We start from the raw sequence: 22,641 nt of genomic DNA, 5'->3' as shown, positions 1-22,641 counted from the left end.
GACTTTAAAAAAAAACAGAGGTTTGTACCTATGTTGTTTATTTATTATTTCTTGCCTATATCTTGTAATATGAGAAACTACTTTGGCAGGAACAATATACAATGTACTAACCATTGTTACTCTCCTAAAATCTTGTTTTGAGATTTTGTACCATTGTTTTTATTTTTTTTCTTTAAAATAAAAATAACTGATGCAAAAATGAAAAGATAAGAAAAGAAAGCAAAAATATTTAATTGCTTAGAAAGTTATTTTATGAGCAGTAATACCACCTAACTTTTCTTTCCCATACTTTTTAAATTGTAAGAATGATAAGAATGCTGCTTTTCTTCTGATGGAAAGTGACAGGCTCATCATCAGTTTACCCAGAGTGAAGTGGACAGAGGCAGCACTGACTATGGCAGCTCAACTCCAAGAAGAGTGCATTGCATTTATTGTAGAAAACTTCTCCAAGGTCATTCTGAGTGAAAATTTTACTCTTCTCCTACAGGTACTACAATTAAAATCATATCCTATATTTAGTTCCATCTTTGTGTTCTAATTTTAATTACATACGATAAATGCAGGCTGTCTTTGATTAAATTAGTATGATTTAAATAAATTCCATAGCAGATGGCATATTTGCATCAGATTTAGAGCAGTGATGGACAGGAGTTTTGGCTCATGAGATTAGGAAGACAGGAGAAACAAGTTTGAGTGTCCTGGCAAGGCACGTTGTAATTCTGGCCAACACTAGCTGTCAGTCAGCATTACCACAATTTACAAACCAAAGTTGTAAATATGTTTTGCAATTATAGTTCCCGCAGAGTTCCCTGTCTTACCAGGAACTACTTTCTCTCAAACTGATTATTTCTAAATTTTGTTATCAGGGCTACATTAGCTCTCAAAAACAATATGTCTGTGTATATGTATATATGTGTATATGTACATTTTTAGACAAAGGAAAGACAAAAGCATTATTTTCTCTTAATACATATTCACAATATATAATAAATAAATTAATCATGAGGAATTGGAAAATGTATGTGTTGCATCTTAATCCTTTTTACTTACCCTTTCCCTCCTCTAGACTCCTTGTCTCTCTAGATTCCCTTCCCATTTCCAGGAGGACTATCTTGTTTCCTATTAGCTATCTTTTATTTTACTCTTTAAGTTACTTATACTTTGTGTTATAACCATGAAATATTTAACCTTTTATATCTGATTTATTTGCTTAGCATTTATAGTCTCAAAGTATAATTTCTGTTTGACTTCACATAATTGTGATGACTATTTTGCTGTCGTGCCAGACTTTCACATCTGTTATGCATTGTAATGAATTTTTATTAAATAGCATTTTCTGTGTTTCATAGTCACAAGCAATGAGCAGCACAGCTGATCTGTTGGACAAAATTTTAAAAGCAATTGAAGAAAAAATTACCACTGAAAATAGTTGCTCTCTTCTTATGGCTCTGGACACATTGTTGAACTCTGAAAGTACAAAGGAAATGGTACTGAATATAAAATAATTCATTAAAATAATGTTATTTTTGTAGTATTTTAAGATTTTAAATGGCATTTTAGGTGTTACATTGGTTTCTGAAACTAAGCGGTAGACACTTCACTTGTGATTATGGTCTTTTGTGTGTGTGTGTGTGTGTGTGTGTGTGTGGTTTTGATTTTTGTTTTTTGTTTTTGGTTTTTTTCAGTACTGAGGATTGAATTCAAGACGTTGTGCTTGCCAGGCATGCACTTGTGTTGAGTTTTGCATCATAAAAATTTTTAATATCATTGTCCTTCAAATGGACTTTTTATAAAAGTTTAAAATTTGGCACAGTCCAGTATGGTTCCAGGTGCACCATTTTGGCCACCAAAACCAGGCATGGTGCTGCACACCTGTAATCCCAATGCTGGGGAGGCTGAGACAGGATCATTACGAGTCTGAGCTGTGTAGACCCTGTATCAAAAATAAAGAAGTAAAAATAAAACTTTGGCAGTGTAGCTCATTCTATTAAAACGTGGATTTTGATAGCATTATTATTTGGCACAGTGTAACTTTCTCATCACTATATTAAATTTTCAGATATAAAATGTATATTCAGAATTTTAATCTTTTTTTAATGTAGTCTTTAATTCCTTTTTTTAAAACTTGTATTTCAAAATTAAATTGACAAGGAAAAAACAATTTAGATACCATATTGTTTTTTAAATGTAAGTAATCCATAATAATATACTAATTATAAATTACTACCATTTTTATTGTGTAAGAAGAAAAATTTTATTTTATTTCCCCCCCTTGAAGAAGAAAAATTTTAGCATACTTAATACTATTTCATAGTATTTGACCTTGTAATGTCATAGATGATTTTAGAAGACTATAGAAGATATTCATATAAAAGCTATTGATACTTTAAAATAATGTTGAGCTGAAAAGGTAAGATTTAACTTCACATTCCCTATAAAATTCTGATTAGTAAACCTTCATAAATAACTTGTACCCAGCAATTTAAAAAAAAATCTTAAGTGATGACATCATTGATCTAGCTTAGGAGTAAGTAGATTCAGAAAGGAATAATGACTGGTTGCTATGACAATGTGGCTCTCACCAGCTGCTGATTTGTTGCTTGAACACAGGGTTTTACGTGCAAGATCCAGGCTCTGCGTGATAAGCTGTGGATCTTCCTGGTTCAGTCTTTCTATGCTGTTCGACACACAGAAAGCTGGAAGCTGATAAGCACAGATGATCAGCAAAAAATTCAAGCAGGTATTTTTTTTTTTTAATTCTCATTGTGTGATCTTTCTAACGACAGATATTGGAGGGTGTTCTGATAAGCAGAGATTAACATTTGTGTGCCTCTGTTCAATAATAGAATGCTAATCAAAACTAGTGATGGTATGTTAGGCAGTTTTGATAAATCATGTTTTTTTCCGTTTCTTGGAAAATGAAACTCACTTCATTTATATGTTCATATCAATTTTTAATCCTCTGTACTAGCAACAGTAAGTATTGTAGAAAAATTTGCTTAAAATAATTCTTATGAAGAGGTGAAAATATTTTAAAAATCCACATAGAATGGATTACAAAATGTACTTGTTCCCCCTTTTAAAATATATTTTGCTATAAAGCTTTTCCATCTTTTCATAAGATACCCTTTCTTATGGTTTAACCTAGCTTAGATGGCTTTATTTCACAATTGATTGGTTGGTGATGTGATCTGTACTATTGTGGAGTGTCCCTCAGGAGCTGCAGAGTAGTCTCTGACATTTAATAGGTACCGTCTGAAACATTAGCATTAAACAAAAGATGTATGTTGCTCAGAATATATGTTTGTTTCAGAAATAACAAAATAAAATTTGAGGGTGTGGAAGTAAAAATGGCTTCATGACTATTTTTGGGTTAAAGCAGGTGCTTTAGACAAAATACTGGTATATTTAGTAAGTATACTTTCAAAAACAGTTACAGCTTAAAGACCATGTTTTATGAAGTAAATATTTTTGTACTATCAAATATGGAACCCATGTGTGATAAAAATATATTTTTGATAATACATAGGTATTTTGTGTAGTGGAATAATCAAAATTAACACACTATCTTGCAATATAAATACAACTTGATAGTGCAGCTAGATGTGGAGAGCGCTTCTCAAAGGAACTCCATTTTTTAAACAACAAAAAATAGATCTTTAAAATATGAAATATTTTTGCTTGTGACTATTTCTGTACTGAATTTTTATGTGATAGTCTACTAAAAAATCTGAACAGTGTGAAGAAATAAAACAAGAGCAGCATTCCTTGAGTAGGTGTCCTTCAGCTCTCTTATGATTGGTAGCAAACTTTGTTTTTCTCTATTTTAGAAGATTTCATATTTAAATTGAACATTACTTTCTTTAATTCTTCAAAATGTTGATTAAAACTACATCCAAATACACTTATATACACACATATCTAAACAAAATGTCATTGCTAATACAGATAATAATTGGAACGAATATTTCACTTTATTACATCAATGTAATATTTGAAAAGCTTAAATATGTTGAATTATAATGAATCCTGACTTATGCTAACTACTGCATTACAAAGCCCAAATCCTGGGTTGTTTTTTGTTACATTATTTGTATTCTGTTTGAGTTACTGACCTTGAGGAAAAATTTTATTAATGCCTTACTATATGTTCTTGCATAGATATTTGATTACTGCAGATCAGTCTTTATAATGCCATTTTGAAGATCTTACTTTGTATTAGAGCACATATCTGTAGAATATAGATTTTGAAAAATACATGGTAGAGTTACCATGTATGTAGCTGTTATTTTTAAGAAGTCAGATTTTGGAAAAATGCCTTTAAAGTTCCATAACATAAAAAGGAAGAAATATATTTCATTTAAGTATGTTTATTTAATTATAAAAAGAATGATGAGTTTGAGGATTGCTTCTTGTTTTATTTTCAAGATCCCTTTTTTTCTCTCTCTTTTCTTTCTTTTTTCTTCATGATACACTGGCAAAGCCAGAAAATACTTTTAGTTAACTTCAATGGAATATCTTTATATTTCTTAGTATAAATATTTTCTCATATTTAATTGGCAATAAAATTCACATCAGCCACAATTTCTAATTTTTTTGAAATTTGGGAAACTAAGTGAAATGAGTTAAAAATATACAGTTTGAGAAAATACTGAGAAATTTTTATAAATATATTTTTTCTCTTAGATTGTACATTTTTTAGTAATTCTAAAAACAAAATTATAGGAACTAGAGATAAGATTGAAAATAAGATTTTTTTAAAATTCTAGAATAAAACAAGGAATTGCTTTTGTATACTAGATAGATTTTTCAAAATTTACATCAAAATACTATATAACCTCTTGTCACTAGCTTTCTCTATTTTTGTAGTTCTATAGTAATGCTTCCCATAAAAATAAATTGCTGTTTCTTTCTACAGCTGCTTTTGACAAAGGTGATAACCGAAGACTTGGGAAAAAGCCTATATTCAGTAGCTCTCAGGTAAACTTTCTAAATTTTACAAGTCTAAATGAGAAAATACATCAACTTTTGTTATTTTCTATTTCAAAGTATTTTAAAGTCTGTTTGTTTATTAATTAAAACTAATTATTAATGGCAGTAAACATTGAGTCTTTTAAGTGTGAGGGGGTTTTTTGTTTTTTGTTTTCTATACCGAGGATCAAACTCGGGACCTTGCACTTGCCAGGCAGGCACTTATGCCACTGAGCTATGTCTCCAGCTTGAGTCTTTTAAAAGTGAATATTTAACGAATTTTTTTTTTTTTTTTAACTAGGGGATTAAATTCGGGGATTGTTGAGATGTATTCCCGGTTCTTTTTTTTTTTTTTTTTTTTTAGTTTTGATAGTAAGTATCTCTATCACTGGAGTCAGACCACCTTGAACTTTTAAGTTCCTTCCTGCCTTAGCTTCCGGAGTAGCTAGAATTACAGATACGTGTCACCATGCCTGGTTGATACAAATTTTTATATCCAGCTGTCATGAAAATTATGTACTTTTTTCACATCCTTGAAAACCTTTTTGGCAAGTCATGCATTGGAGCTATTCCAGTAGGTTAGGAAATCTTTAAAATTCTAGGCCTAATTCAGTGTTTATTTTTCTAAATAATTCACATAATACTTGGTGTGTGGATATACAGTCTCAGTTTTGCAACATGCAAATATTCTAGAGATCTGTTATACAAAAAAGTGCATGTAGTTAACATTACTGCACTATATACTTTAAAGTTTAATATGGTAAATTATGCTGTGTATTTTTTTCTTTTTATGTATTTAGTACAGGGTTTACAGGGTCTCACGACACAGATTGGACTAGTAGTGATCCTCCTGTTTTCAGCCTCTCAAGCATGCCATGTAATTTGTTAACCACACATACTCATTACATCTTTTATAGCCTAAAATACATATTCTTCTCCAAAATGTTATTAATAATGGTTAGAATGCCAAACTAACTTACAGCTGCTTATATTATCAATAATATATTTACAATATAAAATTATGCTAACCTACTATGTGCATTACAATGGAAAGGTACATTAGAGTTTCAGTTTGGAATGCAAAGAATATACTGCCCTTGCAGACTTGAAATAGGGAGTTCTGTTTTCTTTCCTTTTCATTCAGTAGATACAAAATAACACACCCCAAGCCATAACTGAGCTTTCATGGCTTAAGAGTGGGGGTCAAATTCTAAATGTCTTGAGAAAGTTTTGAGGCATGGGTTTTTTTCTCAGTATATCTCCTATCACTATTTTGTAGAGTATGTTTTACAGTGTACTAGTTTCATCGCATGTCCTAACAAAGAACATCTAGCATTAACTAAGTTTGAGAATTACTACATATCATAACTCTTCTTACACCCTGGTAATGAAAAATAAACCTTAAAAGTGCCGAGAGAACTACGGTTAAAAAATACTTCAAATTATTTCATCTAAAATATCTAACTATTCAACTATGGAACACTCCCTCTCTACTAAATTATACAATTCCCCATTTTTTCCAGAAGTAGTACCTAAGGAGGTTTTTTTAAATGTGCTTAATTCACTGTAATCTCTGTGGGGTAGTTTTGTTTTTAAGGATTAGCCTATCTACCTTCCTTTCCCCCGTGATCAATGAGGCCTTTTCTTTTTCCTTGCCTCACAAGAAAATAGGGCAAATTCTCATTGTTCTTCCTAAATTCTTGACTTGAAGATTTTCTAAGTGCTTTCTCAATTAACAACAATGGAAAAGATGTAGAATCCTAAGTTTTCAGAGGGAGGCAGTGGTATACTAAAACAGATACTGGATATATAGAAGAGTTCAAATCTTGGCTTCACATTTATTATCTATCAAAATTGTAGAACACTGCTCTGAAGATGTCTGTTCTCCACTCTGCAAACTAATTGAAGCCCAGAGATGGTAATAACTTCTTAAATATCCTAGATCCATTAGAACCAAATCCTGGGCAGTACTAGTGATTCCTTTAACAGCTCAATTTTCTTTAATTTAGTTGTGTTTTTTATTAATAATTTTATCTATATGTTATCTGCATTCACATTTAACTTAGACAATTTTAATGTGATTTATAGAAGCTTTCATATTGAAAAATAGACTTTGAGCTGTGTATCAGTTATATGCTCAATTTTACCCACAATCACAAGCATCTTCTCCAGTCCTTAGTGTGTAGTAAGCATAGTGCCAAGGGTTTTACATAGAAAAGGTACCTCATAACTCTACATTTCTTCTCCCCTCCCCTCCTCCTCCTCCTCCTCTCCCCCCTCTTCTTTTTTTGTATTTTAGGGAACAGTCTACAGGGTATTTGGGGTCTCACTACTAGATTGAACTTGTAGTGATCCGCCTGTTTACAGCCTCCCAAGTGCTGGGATTACAGGCACATACTACTACGCCTAGTTTCAATTGCTGTCTCAGCTTGCCCCTGGGGGCAGGGCCGGCACAGCAGGCCTGGGGGTTGAACTCCCAGCCCCTGCGCCTGCTTGCAGGTGCTTCAACCAGCTGAGCTATTTGGACAGCTCTCTACATTTTCATGTGGCTTTGCCAAAGAAAAGAACAAAGCATCTCTGTATTTACATAAAAGACAATATGGTCTTACTTTTTATTCTAAAATTCCTACCAACTTTAGAAAGACCTCTTTAATCAATATTGCATTTTGTCTGTCTTCAGTATCCTTCTGTTTTTCTCCCTTTTATCATGCAGCCAATATTGGACTACCATCTGATTTTTTTGAAAAGCCAGTTTTGTTTTGTTGTTGTTGTTGTTTTTGTTTGTTGGTTTTGTATTTAGTACAGGGTCAACAGGGTCTCACTACACAGATTGGACTTGTAGTGATTCTCCTGTTTTCAGCCTCCCAAGCACTAGGATTACAGATATGCACCGCCACGCCTAGTCTCATTCACTGTCATCTCACCCCAGGGATGGGTCTATGATTGAACTCCAGTCCCTGTGTCTGCCTAAACAGGTGCTTTACTCTGCTCAGCTATCTGGCCAGCCCTAAAAACCAGTCTTTTTAAGCATTATTCCCTCAGAGTTTTGTTTTGTTTTGCTTTCTTAAATGAGAACTCCAAGAAATAAACTGTCCTACCACAGAGGATTAATTCTTTAAACATAAAGTTTCTGATACTTGAAATAGGCTAAAGAGAGAACTTTGTATGAAAATCTTCACATTGTACTGTTTAGATGACTTGTTCCTTTTTTTTTTTTTTTGGTGGAACTAGGGATTGAACTCAGACCCTTGTGCTTGCCAGGCAAGTGCTTATTCTACTGAGCCATCTCCCTTGCCCCGACTAGCTCCTTGAGGAAATAAATTATGAACTCAGGTCCTTATTCTGTCCTTAATAGAATGTGATCTTGGGTAAGTTGCACATATTCTTTTAGCCTTAGTTTCTTGCTTAGAAAAGTAGCAGCTACAAGAGTGATTTCATAGGACTATTGTTAGGATTAAGTGAAATGATACATAAAAATGATTTAACATGGAATCTGGAATGAACCCTTAAAAATTCTTGGATATTGTTATGTAGTCAAGACATTCTGAACCCTCAGGTTTTAATCATTTATTTATTTACTTATTTATTCACTACACACTCACAGGTGGATCCTCCTATCTCAGCCTTGCCAGCACTGGGATTCCAGGCATGCAACACCATGCCTGGTTTTGGCATCTGGAGCTCCAGGGCCAGCACAGCATGCGGTAGCAGGGATCGAACCTGGGTCCTTGTGCTTGCCAGGCAGGCACTTAGACCACCAAGCTCTCTCCCCAACCCAACCTTTTAGATTTTAATCTCTTCCATAACTTCATAAATTAAAATAGTATGCCTTTTAAATAAGTGTTTAGTGCTGTATTTCAGAATTAAGATACACGATCCATGATGCAAAGTTGTAATCAAAATGGTAAAAGATAATTCAAATTTTTAATCACTTTAAATATGAACTTTGCTATTTTTTCTTCTGAAAATCTGGCTTATTTAATTATATGCCAAAAACTTCAAGCAAGTTAAAAATGATGATTTTTTTTCTTCTTTGTAGCAAAAGAGACACATTTCTGACTCTGGTGTTATAAAAAACAAATCTTGGAGAGAAAATAACAAGAAAGAGTGTTGGAGTTATCTCTCTACTAATCAAAAGATGAAATCTGATGGATTAGGAGCATCTGGACATTCATCAAATGTTAATAGAAGTACTATGAGTAAAACTTTAAAGCATAATGATTTAAAGGAAAAGGATGGTACAAAAATAGCATCTAAGGTTACAAAAGGATTGAGAACTGGGGAAAAAAATATTTCTGGAAATCCCAAAACTATAATAAAGCCCAAAACAGAAAATAATGATAATGCAAAGTTGGAAAACTTGTCATCTAAAGTTGTGGAAAGAACAGCAGCATCAAGTAATTCATTAAATGGAAAAGGTGTAAGAAGTCAGGAAGGGCAAGTTACAGGTGCCAGACCCAAGATACTCACTGGAAACTTAAATGTGCAGCCCAAAGTAAAGCCTTTAAAAAAAGCAACAGGTAAAGAGTCTCCATGCCTCAGTATCACAGGACCCAGCAGATCTACAAATTCAAGTATGGAATTACTGACTTCCACTGGATGTCTCAATGAACCAAAACAAAATGGAGCAGTAGGAGAAGAGAAGTCTTCTGGTCAGAAGCTATCCCCTTGTGATTCTCCAGGACAGATGGTGAAAAACAGTGTAGATGGTGTCAAAACTTCCTCTGTAGGTGGGTTTTATCACTCTGATTTTTACTATTGAGGACTGAACCTAGTGCCTCACACACGCTAGGCAAGTGCTCTACTACTGAGCTATACTCCTACTTCTTCACTCTAATTTTAATAGCTCCTCACAGTTAAAGTTCCTAGAAAGAATGATCCTTTGGAGACTGAATTATTTTTAAATGCCAAAAAAAGTGAGGAAAACCAGTCCTACCCACTTTAACACTTAATTTTGTTAATAGTGTCTAACTAGTGAATTTACAATGAATTGTTTCATATTTAATATATTCAGTGTCATGACTCACTTTTTCTTACTTTATAGCAGTAAAATCTCGACCTATTTCAAGAGTTACCAATGGGACTTCCCATAAAAAAAGTATTCCTGAACAAGACACTGATGTAAATAATAGGTAGGTCTTCATTGTTTTATTTTATAAAACAATCTGCTAACTTAGCTAACTGTTAGCTAATCTGTTCTCTAAAAGTTTCAATTATTATAGTAAGTCCCTAACTTATGAATGAGTTCCATTGCAGGAGAACTTGTTCATAAATTGAATTCATTCCTAATTCATCAACGTGAGAATTATACAGTACACATGTGACTCTTATACAGTGTATGTGTGAAAGTTTACAATCTGAATATTTGTGTATCAGGGACTTATTGAATATACTTATTTGTAGCAAAATATTGCTAAAATATCTTTGTGGAGAAATCTAATGTATTTATACAATGATGTTTTAAAATGGTTTTCTTTTTTTTAGACAGGGTCTTGCTTTGTAGTTCAGCCTGGCCTTGAATTCACTGTATGCTTCAGCCTGGCTTTGAACACATGGCAGCCCCATGCCGCAGCCTCCCAAGCGCTGCAATTGTAGGGTGTGCCACCACACCTAGCTTTAAAATGATTTTCTGGCTTATTAAAATGTCTATGCAGAATGATGATTAATGCAGTATATTAGAAGACTAGCTCCCTTTATAATTATGGCACATGAGTATGGATTGCTGTATTATACTTGGCCTATCCTCTTAATACTGAACATATGGTTTCTCTATTTTCAGAAAAGACATTTTTTTATTTCTTGAGGAAAAAAAAATTCATGTATAAATATTTTAAATGTTGATGTTTTGGAATTTTACTATAATGTGGAATACAATCATTTTTCTTAGTGTGTTAAAGAAGGTCAGTGGCAAAAGATACAGTGATCCAGTACCACAGGCAGTTTTGAAGAAAAGGAGTAATGGCAGTGGACAGCAAAGGGCAAAGAGTGCCCCATCTAATTTTGCTAAAACTCAAGGTAAGCTGTAATAGTCCTGGGTATCATGAGTATTATTTTCTTATATAAGTTGGTTAACTGAAACTGACTTAAAACTTCAGTAACAGATGAACAAAGCTTAACACTTTTTTAAAATTTTACATTTGTTTCACATGACAGAGGTGAGAATTTATGCTTTTAGACAAATATTTTGGTGTTTGGGGGTTTTATTGTCCTGTGTGTTAGAAATAATTAAGGGAATCACTAGTTTACTTACATTTTAGAGACAATGTAGAGGAAATGCCTATGTTGCTTCATTGTGAACTCTAGAAATTACATCTAAAAACCCAGCATTAAAGTGTTTTTTTAAAATAATGATAGGAGGGGTGGAGTGTGGCTCAGTTATAGAGTACTAAGGCCCTGGGTTCAATCCCCAGCACTGAAAAATGAATATATTCTCAAGTTTCAGGATTAAATAAAATAAGATATAGTTCAGACAGCCATAATATGGAGGTAGAAAGAATTTTCCCTTTATTTAATCTGCTGTACCCACTGTCTTTCAGTGATCTAAGAGTATTGGAGTACGTAAGTGACTTAAAAAATTACTTTTCTTTATTCACTAAACATTCACATATGTAAGAGCAGTTTGTATAATTCTAAAAATAATTTTATTTATATTGTAAATACTGAAATCCAATTAAAATATAGCAGAGAGAAGTAACTCATATCCTATTATTAGATAAAAATTTATCATCTAGAAGTATTTGATAAGGCTTTTATCTCAGAAGTAGAATGCTTACCTAGCATGCATGAGGTCCTGAGTTCAATTTCTAGCACTGAAAAAAAAAGTTATCATTCTACTTGGTAGATTTGAATACCCAAAATATCATCTGTAAGATTTTAACAAGCATAAATAAAAATATATTCCCAAAATTAATCCCCTGTGCCCTGTAACTAGCAGTTCTGATTTCCACTACAGATTTAAGTTGTTAACCTCAATGATTCATGATTAAAAGAAATAAGATGGTTTTACTCATGTTTGAATAAAACAAGTCTAACAATTTTAACTATTTTATATTTTTCTATTTAGTTTGATTCTCCTTTTTCACTATGTAGAACACAGCCCACCTCCCACAAAGAAAAAAAAAAGATTTAAAGGGAAGACCTTTCTTCCTTTTGTAGTTAATTTTTTCTTTTCTTTTTGTGGTATGGGGGATTGAACTCAGGACCTTGTGCTTGTCAGGCAGGCACTTACGCAGCTGAGCTATCTCTCGGCCTTTCTTTCTTCTTTAGTGTAAAAAAAAATCAGATTTTCACTGTCATATATTTATGCAAATCCAATTTGGCATGAGGATCAAGGCCCTTTACTTGGGAAAGAGAGATTCTATTGTAATAAATTTTGCTAAAACTCTGGGATAAGAGGGAGAGAGAAAGGGAAGAAGGGAGGGAAGGGGGATTATTGTTGGAAGTTAAACTTAGTACCTCATATTTTGGCAGGAGCTCAACCATTGATCTATACCCCTAACTATCTTCTATAGTTATAAACATTTTTATCATGTGACTGATTCCTAATCATAGATACTATCCTTTCATTTTCAAATTGATTTTAATTTTTTAAAAATAATTTAACATAGTGAATTGCATTCAGAATTGGAGAGTATTTTTCTGAACTTTCTTTTCTTAGGATCCCCAGGAGAGTCACCACATTCAGTAAAATCTTCAGTCTCTTCAAGACAATCAAGTGAAAATATGACAAAGTTGGACCACAGTATAACTACAGATAAACAGATGTCTAAGAGAAAAATTGTTAAGCAAGGGCAGATAAATACACCCAAGGGTAATGTAAAAATGGTGTCAATACCTAAAAATCTAAATCAGCCAAAGATAGGTGAAACTCTGAATAATAAAGATTCAAAACAAAAAATGCTTCCAGGACAAGTTATACTGAAAACTCAGTCTTCTCAAAAACATTTAAAAAGTGAGACATCTGTTCAACAGAGTATCCTTCGTGATGTACATGGCAATAACAACAAAGACAGTGTTTCTGAACAAAAACCTCAGAGATCTCTAATTAATCTCACATCTGAAATCAGTGATACAGAAGCATTCCAGTCATCATGCAGACCTGACCCACAAAAGCTATTGAGCAGTCAAGAAAAAGACAAGTTGGTGTTAGAATGCCAACATTTCCCAAAACTGGATAAATCAATAAAACATGAACTAAAAGTAAAACAGATTTGTTTAGATAAAAATGAAACAAAATTTCCCAGTCACAAAGACATAAATCATTGCAATGCAACTAAAACATATAACCGTTCTGATGGGAGTGATAAAGATTCAGAATTTTATAGCATCACTGTTCTAAAATCCACAGTTTCAAATACAAATGAAAACTCCTTAAATTCTAATCCAGTTTGTGATTTAGATTCAACAAATGCAATCAAAATTCATTTAATATCAGATAGAGAGAAACAAATAGGAGGAAAAGATGAAAACAAAAAATTAAATATGCAATGTATGAAAGAAGCTTTATCTTATGTTCCTGAAAGGACAAATAGTACCTTAAATTCTGTTCAAGATGACAGAAAATCTAAAATTCATATAGAAGAAAAAACCATTCCTCATCAGTTGTTTGATGACTCTCCTATGCAGGAAGACAAACATGCTGCCACTTACTCAGATGTTTACTCCAAATGTTTTTCCAAACAACCATCAGGAAAAACTTTTGCTAAAAATATGGAAAAGTCAGAAACTCTAGAGAACCATGAAACTCTAGAAGTTCCATTCACAGGTCACTGGAATTTGAATACAAATGTGCTGCCTCAAAGAGAGAGTCCTGAATCGGACAGTGGCAGCGCTACTACGTCCTCTGATGACATAAAGCCCAGATCTGAAGACTATGATGCTGGAGGGTCTCAGGATGACGATGGGCCCAACGACAGGGGTGTTTCTAAATGTGGCACTATGCTGTGCCATGACTTTCTTGGAAGAAGTAGCAGTGATACTAGTACTCCTGAAGAATTAAAGATATATGATAGTAATTTAAGAATTGAAGTAAAACTGAAAAAGCAAAGTAATAATGATCTTTTCCAAGTTAATTCAACAAGTGATGATGAGATTCCTAGAAAAAAGCCAGAAATCTGGTCTCGGTCTACAGTGGTCCACCCTAGGGAAAAAGACAACATTCCACGAGGCACTCTCCAGTTTACTCAGGAAATAGATCAAGTTTCTTCTTCAGCAGATGAAACAGAAGATGAAAGATCTGAAACTGAAAATGTAGACAATTTCTCTGTAATTAATCCTTCTCCTCAGCAGTTTCATGGAATAATTAACCTAGCTTTTGAAGATGGAACTGAAAATGAAAGTCGTGAGTTTTCTACAACTAAAAAATTTAAAAGATCAGTTTTACTTTCAGTTGATGAGTGTGAAGAACTAGGATCTGATGAAGGGGAAGTTCATGCTCCCTTTCAGCCATCTATAGATCCTCTTTCACCTTCTGATGTTTTTGATGGTGTTTCTCATGAACATCCTGAAAGGACCTGTTATCCCCATTTCCCCCAAGAAACTGAAGATAGTATTTTAAAATGTAAACAGCAAGATAAAGGCAATAGTACATATAAAACTGAAAGCACTCTCTTGGGCCTTAGTAGCATTGACTCTTCAAGAAAAGATAAACAGAGTACTTCAGCCACAGACAAAAAGAACACATTAGGTGTCCTATCCAAAAGAGACAGACAACTTTTTCTAGAAGACAAGAAAGGACACAGTGGAAGAGATACTGGTAATGACTTTCAGCAGTGCAGCAAATCCATGGATATTGAGATAAAATCTCAAGAAAGACCTTGTCATTTGGAGCTTCATCAAAGAGAACCCAATTCTGACATACCAAAGAACACCTCTTCAAAATATCTAGACTCCTTGCAGAGTCATATTCTTCCTCAGGAAGGTCAAGTGAAAGAAAGCCATTCTACAGCTACTGAAAAAGCTAATAGTGCTTTATCTGCAGGTAATGTACAGAAATAGAAATGCTAAATGCATAAAAAATACATTTATAGAATTTTAAAGTTGTATGTAATCCTGAATGTTATATTTTAGGTAGGTAGAATAATTACCTAAGCAATGGTATTAAGATAAATACTAAAATTTCTTAATAACATGAAAAGTAGCTATTCATCCTTTATTGTTTTCTTAAAATCCTAGTAAGAATTATTATCTAGTAAAAATTTTAGTTGTTTACTAGAGCTAATCTATTAGAAGAATTTACATGAAAGAACAAAGAGAAAAACTTTGTTAATATTTAGTTACGTTTAATTTAGTATAATTCTTGACTACTAGAAATTTTATCATACATTGAATATGATTTATGGACTTACTAGTATATATCTAAGAGGGCTGTGCAATAACTATAGTAATATGTAACTCAAAGCACTGAACTATTTTACCAACTAGATATTACAATTTATATACATTTTACAGAGATTAAGCTTTCAGGTTCAATATAATTCTATTCTAAATTTTTCAAGTAAAAAATAAATTTCCTAAAAGAGATTATATTTAGAAGTAATGATAATATATGAAAAAAGCCCAGGCTTATTTCATATGCTTAGATGATTTTCTGTTTAATTGTTTTATGTGTTTGTCTTCCTTAATATACTAAGGACCCACATTTGAAATATGCAGTAGTAGCTGACTGAGCAACTATTGTGTTTTATAACATCTAAGACACTGATCAATAAATCCCTATTCAGCAAACTCATAAGAATAGATCTTTAGAAGTTGTACTTTTTGTTTGTTTGTCTTTGCTTGCATCCTCTTTTGCATGTGCAATATAGAAATAAGCCTTTCGATAAATGTATTTTCCCCCTTTCAGAATTGACTTACTTTAAAAGTTACCATTAAATAATTTTTTTCTCCTCAAATTTCTGTTGTAGTGAATTAGATATATGTGCACTTTCTGTGTTTGTTTAAATATTTGTTACTTTCTGTATCAAAGCTTTCAAATTATTGTTACTTGCCTATGTTGATTTTGCTGCTAAATAATTACCCTTGAATTTTTTTAATATAGAGAAAGAAATGCCTCAAAAATTTTGTCGATTTTGTATAAATGTTATTTTTCCCATTTTGTGGCTTTTTTGAGGGGGTTATCATTGTTATATTGTATTAATATTGCTCTTCAAAACCCTGAGGGGTACCGACATGTGCAATTTTTACATTGTGTAGTATTATGAATTATTTCAGGAGACATAGATGATTGTGATACACTGGCACAAACCTGCATGTATGACCATCGGCCTTCAAAAACCCTCTCTCCAATATATGAGATGGATATAACAGAAGCATTTGAGCAGAAAATGGAATCTGAAACACATGTAACAGAAGATAATCAATATTTTGCAAAACAAGATTGGACACTACTAAAGCAACTGCTCTCTGAACAGGATTCAAACTTAAATATTACAAGTTCTCTTCCTGAAGACCTAAATTTGGCACAGTATTTAATCAATCAAACACTCCTTTTAGCACGAGACAACTCAAAACCTCAGGGTATAGCACATGTTGACACTTTGAACAGATGGAGTGAACTATCATCTCCACTAGATAATTCCTCAACAAGTATTACCATGGCTAGTTTTTCCTCCGAAGATTGTTCACCTCAAGGAGAATGGACAATTCTGGAGCTAGAAACTCAACATTAAAAGTCTTAACAATATGGAAAATTTAAACTCCATCCCTTTATTTTTTGATGTCTATGGAATATCTAAATTATAATTGCATTAGACAGATAATAGACTGTCCTTAATACTGAGGGAGTTTTCCAATTTATTGAGGTAAACAGTTTATTAATATTATATCACATGTAGAAAAAGTGTCTAAAGTTTTTGAGCATGTTTTCTATAATTAGAAAAATTAGAAGATTCATAAGAAAACCGTTGCCTCAGTTTTCCTTGCCTATTTGATCATTTGTTTATTATTTAAGAATTAAAGTAAGAATGTATAAGTAGATCATTTCCTTTACCCCTTTTTGCTCTGCATATGGTATCATAACAATTTAACAATAAAAAACAGTATGCTTGTGTCTATTTTTATAAAGTTAATATTTGAATAATATTTACATTAAGGTTGGTATGGTTTACATTGAAGCTGAATGTTGGGGGAGAAAAGGCAAGCTCAACTTTCTCAACAGTTCAGATCCACAAGATTGTGAATCAAGAGTACCTCAAATTTCAACTACACTTTGAAAAAACAAAGACCACAAGGGAAATAAGGTTTTTTTCCATCTCCTTTTTGGTAAGCTATCTAGGGAGAGCCATTTGTCTTTGTTCAAAGGCAGTGGAAAACCTTTCTCTATCTTGTATACATTGATTAGCTTAATCATTTTACATTTCATGCTAGGAATATTTTGGTACTGCACCTTCAGTAAGCTAGTACTAAATATGAAAATGAGTAAATGGGGCAAATGAGGGGTTGCTGAATTTTAGTTCTCTCTCTACATATGTATGTGTACAAGTGTACTCTTCCTTGGTGTGTTTACTCTAGCTCTTTTTTATCCATGCTTTTACCATTGTTTCCTCTGGAACTCTTTGGACTAGAGCATTATTCAACAAACAAAGTAATTGCTAACATTTATTTACATGTTAGACACTATAGTAAGTGCTTTAAATATATACATCAACACATTCAATTCTCACAGTACATTAAGGACTGGTGACTAGGATGAGTATTAAGGATAGGGAAGAAGTGTGTAGGAGACAGCTTTTGAAAACGCAACAGCTAGAATCTAAAAGTTGCTGAATACTATAACCAAAGTGTTTCCATATTATACACCTTGGATTTAGTGGGCAGTATATCTTCTCTCATTATACATGACTTACTTAGTTTTAACTCTCAGTAGACAGTTTCCATATTTTTGGAAAATAACCATCTACATAACATGAGTAATAAAGTTGTTTTTCAGGATTTAAGTAACGTGACTGGGTATATTTTAGAAGAATAATTTTGAACTGTGCCCTGGTTTGAAAAAGTGCCCAAGCCTGTTATGATATTACAATGATTTTGTCAGCCTTAGAAATGGGGAATAGAAGGGCTGGCCAAATAGCCCAGCCAACTAAAGTGCCTGCTTAGGCAGACACAGTGCCTAGGGTTTGATCCACCACATGCTGTGCCATGCCATGCTGTGCCAGCCCCACCCCCAGGGCTCGCTGAGATGGCGATTGAGACTGGGTGCAGTGGCATGTGCCTGTAAACCCAGCTCTTGGGGGAAGCTGAACTCGGGAGAATCACTACGAATCTGATCTACATAGACCCTATAGGCCCTGTACTAAAATACAAAAAAGGGCTAGAGAGGCTGGGGATGTAAAGAAATTAAGTTTCTATCAGAAATAATATAAAAAGAAATATGATTATATACATTGAGGTCCTGATCTGTCCCAAGAACTTTGCATAGGCTAGGAATAAAAAGCATAGTAAGCAAGAGATTGTTTTTGTTGTTCTTTGTTTAGTTTTTTTTTTTTTTGTTTTTTTTTTTTTAATGTATTTGAGTACAGAGCCTACAGGGTCTTACTACACAGTTCAGACTCGTAGTGATCCTCCTGTTTTCAGCCTTCCAAGCACTGGGATTACAGGCACATGCCATCACACCCAGTCTCAGTCACTGTCTCAGTGCGCCCCAGGGGCGGAGCTGGCATGGCACAGGGCACAGCAAACCCCAATCCACTGAGCTATTTGGCTGGCCTAAGAAATTTTTTTTTTTTTTTTAAAGGCAGAATTGTGATGGTAAGTCACAAGCTCCATACAAAGTTAATTAATGTATAAAGGAAGTGATAGAGGGGTGTTCTGATAAGCTTCCATACTTTTTCTTGTGCAGGGTCTCACTACCCATCTCTATTTGTACTGATCCTCCTGTTTTCAGCCTCCCCATCACTGGAATTACAGGTGTACACCACCACCAAGCCTGGACTCAGTCGCCAGCCCAGCGTGCCCCAGGGGCAGAGCCAGCGCAGAATGTGGTGCCAGGGATTAAACCCCAGCCCCTGCGCTTGCCTTAGCAGGCACTTATTCTGCTGAGCTGTCTTCAGCACTAAGCTTCCATACTCTTTTTTTTTTTTTTTTAGGTTTTTTTTTTGTTTTTTTTTTTCTACAGTTTTATTGATAAACAGATAGCAATGAGACAGTTTCAAATCAAATCGGAAGTACAGTTTCAACAAATATAACACTGCATATATTCTTCTTAGTGGTTAATTGCTGTACAAGATGCGGACTTGTGATCCTATTTACAAACACCATTAGAACAAATCATTCTATTCATTAAGACAATGCAACTATATATCTACCCCAACCACTTTGAATACACAGATACAGAATGGACATTCATCGGTGTACCCCATTTTTCCTAAGTTCCGTTATTGAATATTATAGGTGTGTAAACTCAGCAAAATATTCTAAAAGAGTCCAGTAGCCCATAATAGCATTGGGTCTTCTGTTTAACTGGCAATGACAGAAATTATTGACCTGAGTCCCTCACAGCTTAACTTAACAGCATGGCTTTATTTCTTATATTTCGTCTTCATACTTTTCTACTGGATGGTTAAGACCAAGGTAAAGCAGGACCTATGCAACAAGAGTTGTTAAGCTTCCATACTCTTAATGATTAATTGGAATTCGTAAGACAGTAAAGCACAGAGTCTTCGCAGAAAAAGGGCTCAGAAATTGTAATTTTGGTTGTTCCATAATTCTGGAAAGAAGAGAGTGGATGGGAAGGTCAAGAGTTGAAGCTGGGCAAGAACGTGGTCAGCTTTCCTTTATACAAAGATCCCTCTGACAGCAGTGTGTAAGAGTGTAGTAGATGATATGAAGGCAGGGAAAATAATGAGTTTTTTACAGTAAAGCTTGAATAGGGCAGTGGCAGTGGAGACAGAGAAGAGTGGGAATAGAGCTCTGAGAGAACTGGAAAAACTTAGGACTGTTCACATGTGGCAACAGACGAAAGGAGTCTTTAAGAGATTGAGGTTTCTGACTAGGCTTCCTGGTATTTGATGATGCCATCAACCGAAAACTGAAGCAAGCGTAGGCGTGAAGATGAGTTTAACTCAGGACATACTGAGTTTGAGGTGACTGAAGGACATTCAAGCAGCTAAGGACAAAATGCTGTTGCATAGTCAGAAAAGCTTTTCTAGTCAAGGATACTGGAAAAGTAGTATTGTGAAATAGCAGTAAGGGGTCAGGGTGAAGAGAAGAGAGGAATGAAGGATTCAGTGTTTAACCTTGCTATCAAAGGAGAGAAGGTACCAGATACAACTTTTTTTTTTTTCTTTTTTTCAGAACTGGGGATTGAACTCAGGCCCTTGCACTTGCCAGGGAAGCGCTTATTCTACTGAGCCATCTCCCCGGCCCAGATACAACTTTGACCTATCAAATTTATGTGACTTATTGAAGGTTTTGTTTAAATAAATGTTAGCAAGAGAACAAATTTGAGACCTTCCTGTGCTGTTTTGCAACTGCAGGTTACCTTTCAAACAATTAGATAATTCTATATCAAAAATGTTCATAACTTCATATTCTTAACCTACCTTTTTTCCTCTCTTGAGGTCTAACATTAAGAAATAAGAAAAATCTCACAAGAGATTTGCCTTCAAAAATATATACTGGAGAGCTAGATATATTAGTGAAAACTGAAAAGTAGGTAAATGTTAATAGAAGAAAGGCTAATTTATTTTACATCTTTATGAGTCATTGTACAGTGTTTAAAATCGTTTCCAAAAATCTTTTTAGTAACAAGGGAAAATACTTAGAAGGAAAAGAGTCCAGATTGTGTTTTTACACATATTGTGTCCCAAATTTGTGTGCAGGAACATTTCAGATCTACTTTCTTAGCAAGTCTCAATTCTAATTGTACTAATCTAATCATCAAGCTGTGCATTACCTCTCCAAAATTTATCCTCCTGCATAACAAAATTAGTTCCCTTTGACCTTCCCATTTCTTCAGCTCCTGACAACCACTATTCTATTATCTGGGTCTATAAATTCGAACTTTTTAGAAGGCATTCATCTTTTTGTTGTGCCTGGCTTCATTTACTATAAAGTCTTCCAGTTTATTAGTATCACAAAGCATAGGATGTTCTTTCTTGGTAATGAAAATGAAATTCAGGGCCTTGCACTTGCCAGGCAAGCACTGTGCTACTGAACTATAACCCTGGCCCCAGGATTTCCTTGTTGAAGACTGGATAATACTCCATTTTATACACACCACATTTTCTTTATCCATTTATCTGTTGGACACTTTAGGTTGAATCCCGTATCTTGGCTTTGTAATTAAGAATGTAGTAGACATAGTTTACAAATAGTCTCTTGGAGATGAATTTTTTGCCTTCAGACCTAGTATTCCCAGAAGTGAAATAGCTGGATCATATTGTAGTTCTGTTCTGTTCTGTTCTGTTCTGTTCTGTTCTGTTCTGTTCTGTTCTGTTCTGTTCTGTTCTGTTCTGTTCTGTTCTGTTCTTTCTTTCTTTCTTTCTTTCTTTCTTTCTTTCTTTCTTTCTTTTTCTTTTCTTTCTCTTTCTTTCTTTCTTTCTTTCTTTCTTTCTTTCTTTCTTTCTTTCTTTCTTTCTTTTTCTATTTATCTATCTATTGAACCACCATCCTCTTTTCTGTAATACATGTATCAGTTTACATTCCCACCAGAAGTACATAAGAACTCCTCTTTCTCCACATCCTTGCTATGTGTTGCCTTTTGTTATAGCCATTTTAACAAGTCTGACATGATTTCTGATGATGGTTTTAATTTGTATTTTCCTGATAATTAGTGATGCTGAGCACTTGTCATATGGACCTTTTGCTATTTATATGGGTACTTTTGAGAATTGCCTATTCAAGTCTTTTGCCCCCTTTATAATCAGGTTATTTTCTTGCTGTTGAGTTTCTGATGTATTTTGAATATTAACCTTTTGTCAGATGTATTGATTACAAATACTTTCAATCTGAAAGTTGTCTCTTCAGTCTGTCTATTGTTTCCTTTACTGTACAGAGATCTTTTAGGTTAATGAAATCCTTTTTTTTTTTTTTTTTGATAGCTATGAGGTCCCATTAAAAAAAAAAAAGTTACCTAGAACAACATCAAGAAGCTTTTTCCTTGTGTTTCCTTCTAGTAATTTAATCACTTTAGGTCTCACATTTATGAGTTTATTGGTGTGTATGAAATGAATGATGAGACTGTCCTATCCCCACTGTGTGGTTTTTGTGCCTTTTTTGAAGATTAGTTGACTATAAATGGGCAGATTTATTTTGGGGTTCTCTCTTCTGTTACATTGGTCTGTTTTTGAGCCAGAGTCTTGCTATTTTGATTATTAAAGCTTTGTAGTATATTTTACAGTGTATTGTGAGATCAGGCTGTATCAGGTAGTGTAGTATTTCCAGCTTTGTTCTTTATGCTCTAGAGCACCTAAGCTAGTCAGGGTCTTCTTATGGTTTCATGCAGATTTTAGGATTGTGTGTTGTTGTTTTTTTATATTTATATATTTGTTTATTGTATACATCTTACAAACAGAAAATAATTCTTTAAGGGCAGGAACTTTTTTTTTCTTTTCAAAGTTTTATTGATAAACAGATAGCAATGAGACAGCTTCAAATCCAATCGGAAGTACAGTTTCAACAAATAATGCACGGCATATATTCTTCTTAGTGGTTAATTGCTGTACAAGATGC

General features: G+C 33.8%; 1 protein-coding gene across 2 annotated transcripts in view; it reads left to right on the top strand.

The window, feature by feature from the left end:
* Positions 1–16,981, top strand: part of Kiaa1107 (KIAA1107 ortholog) — a 171,156-nt gene extending 154,175 nt beyond the window's left edge. For both annotated transcript variants that reach the window (XM_023720336.1, XM_023720337.1), the window contains 9 exons: positions 305–487; positions 1,350–1,487; positions 2,611–2,740; positions 4,919–4,980; positions 9,011–9,701; positions 10,016–10,103; positions 10,859–10,986; positions 12,629–14,950; positions 16,183–16,981. In XM_023720336.1, coding sequence (XP_023576104.1) covers positions 305–487; positions 1,350–1,487; positions 2,611–2,740; positions 4,919–4,980; positions 9,011–9,701; positions 10,016–10,103; positions 10,859–10,986; positions 12,629–14,950; positions 16,183–16,640 — 4,200 coding nt within the window. In that variant the 3' untranslated portion in view covers positions 16,641–16,981. The remainder of the gene's footprint in view (positions 1–304; positions 488–1,349; positions 1,488–2,610; positions 2,741–4,918; positions 4,981–9,010; positions 9,702–10,015; positions 10,104–10,858; positions 10,987–12,628; positions 14,951–16,182) is intronic.
* The last annotated feature ends 5,660 nt before the right edge of the window (positions 16,982–22,641 follow it).

Source organism: Octodon degus, unplaced genomic scaffold, assembly GCF_000260255.1.
Source record: "Octodon degus isolate 3935 unplaced genomic scaffold, OctDeg1.0 scaffold00074, whole genome shotgun sequence".
In the NCBI taxonomy this organism is placed as follows: Eukaryota; Metazoa; Chordata; class Mammalia; order Rodentia; family Octodontidae; genus Octodon; species Octodon degus.
This window is presented reverse-complemented; position numbering and strand designations above follow the sequence as displayed.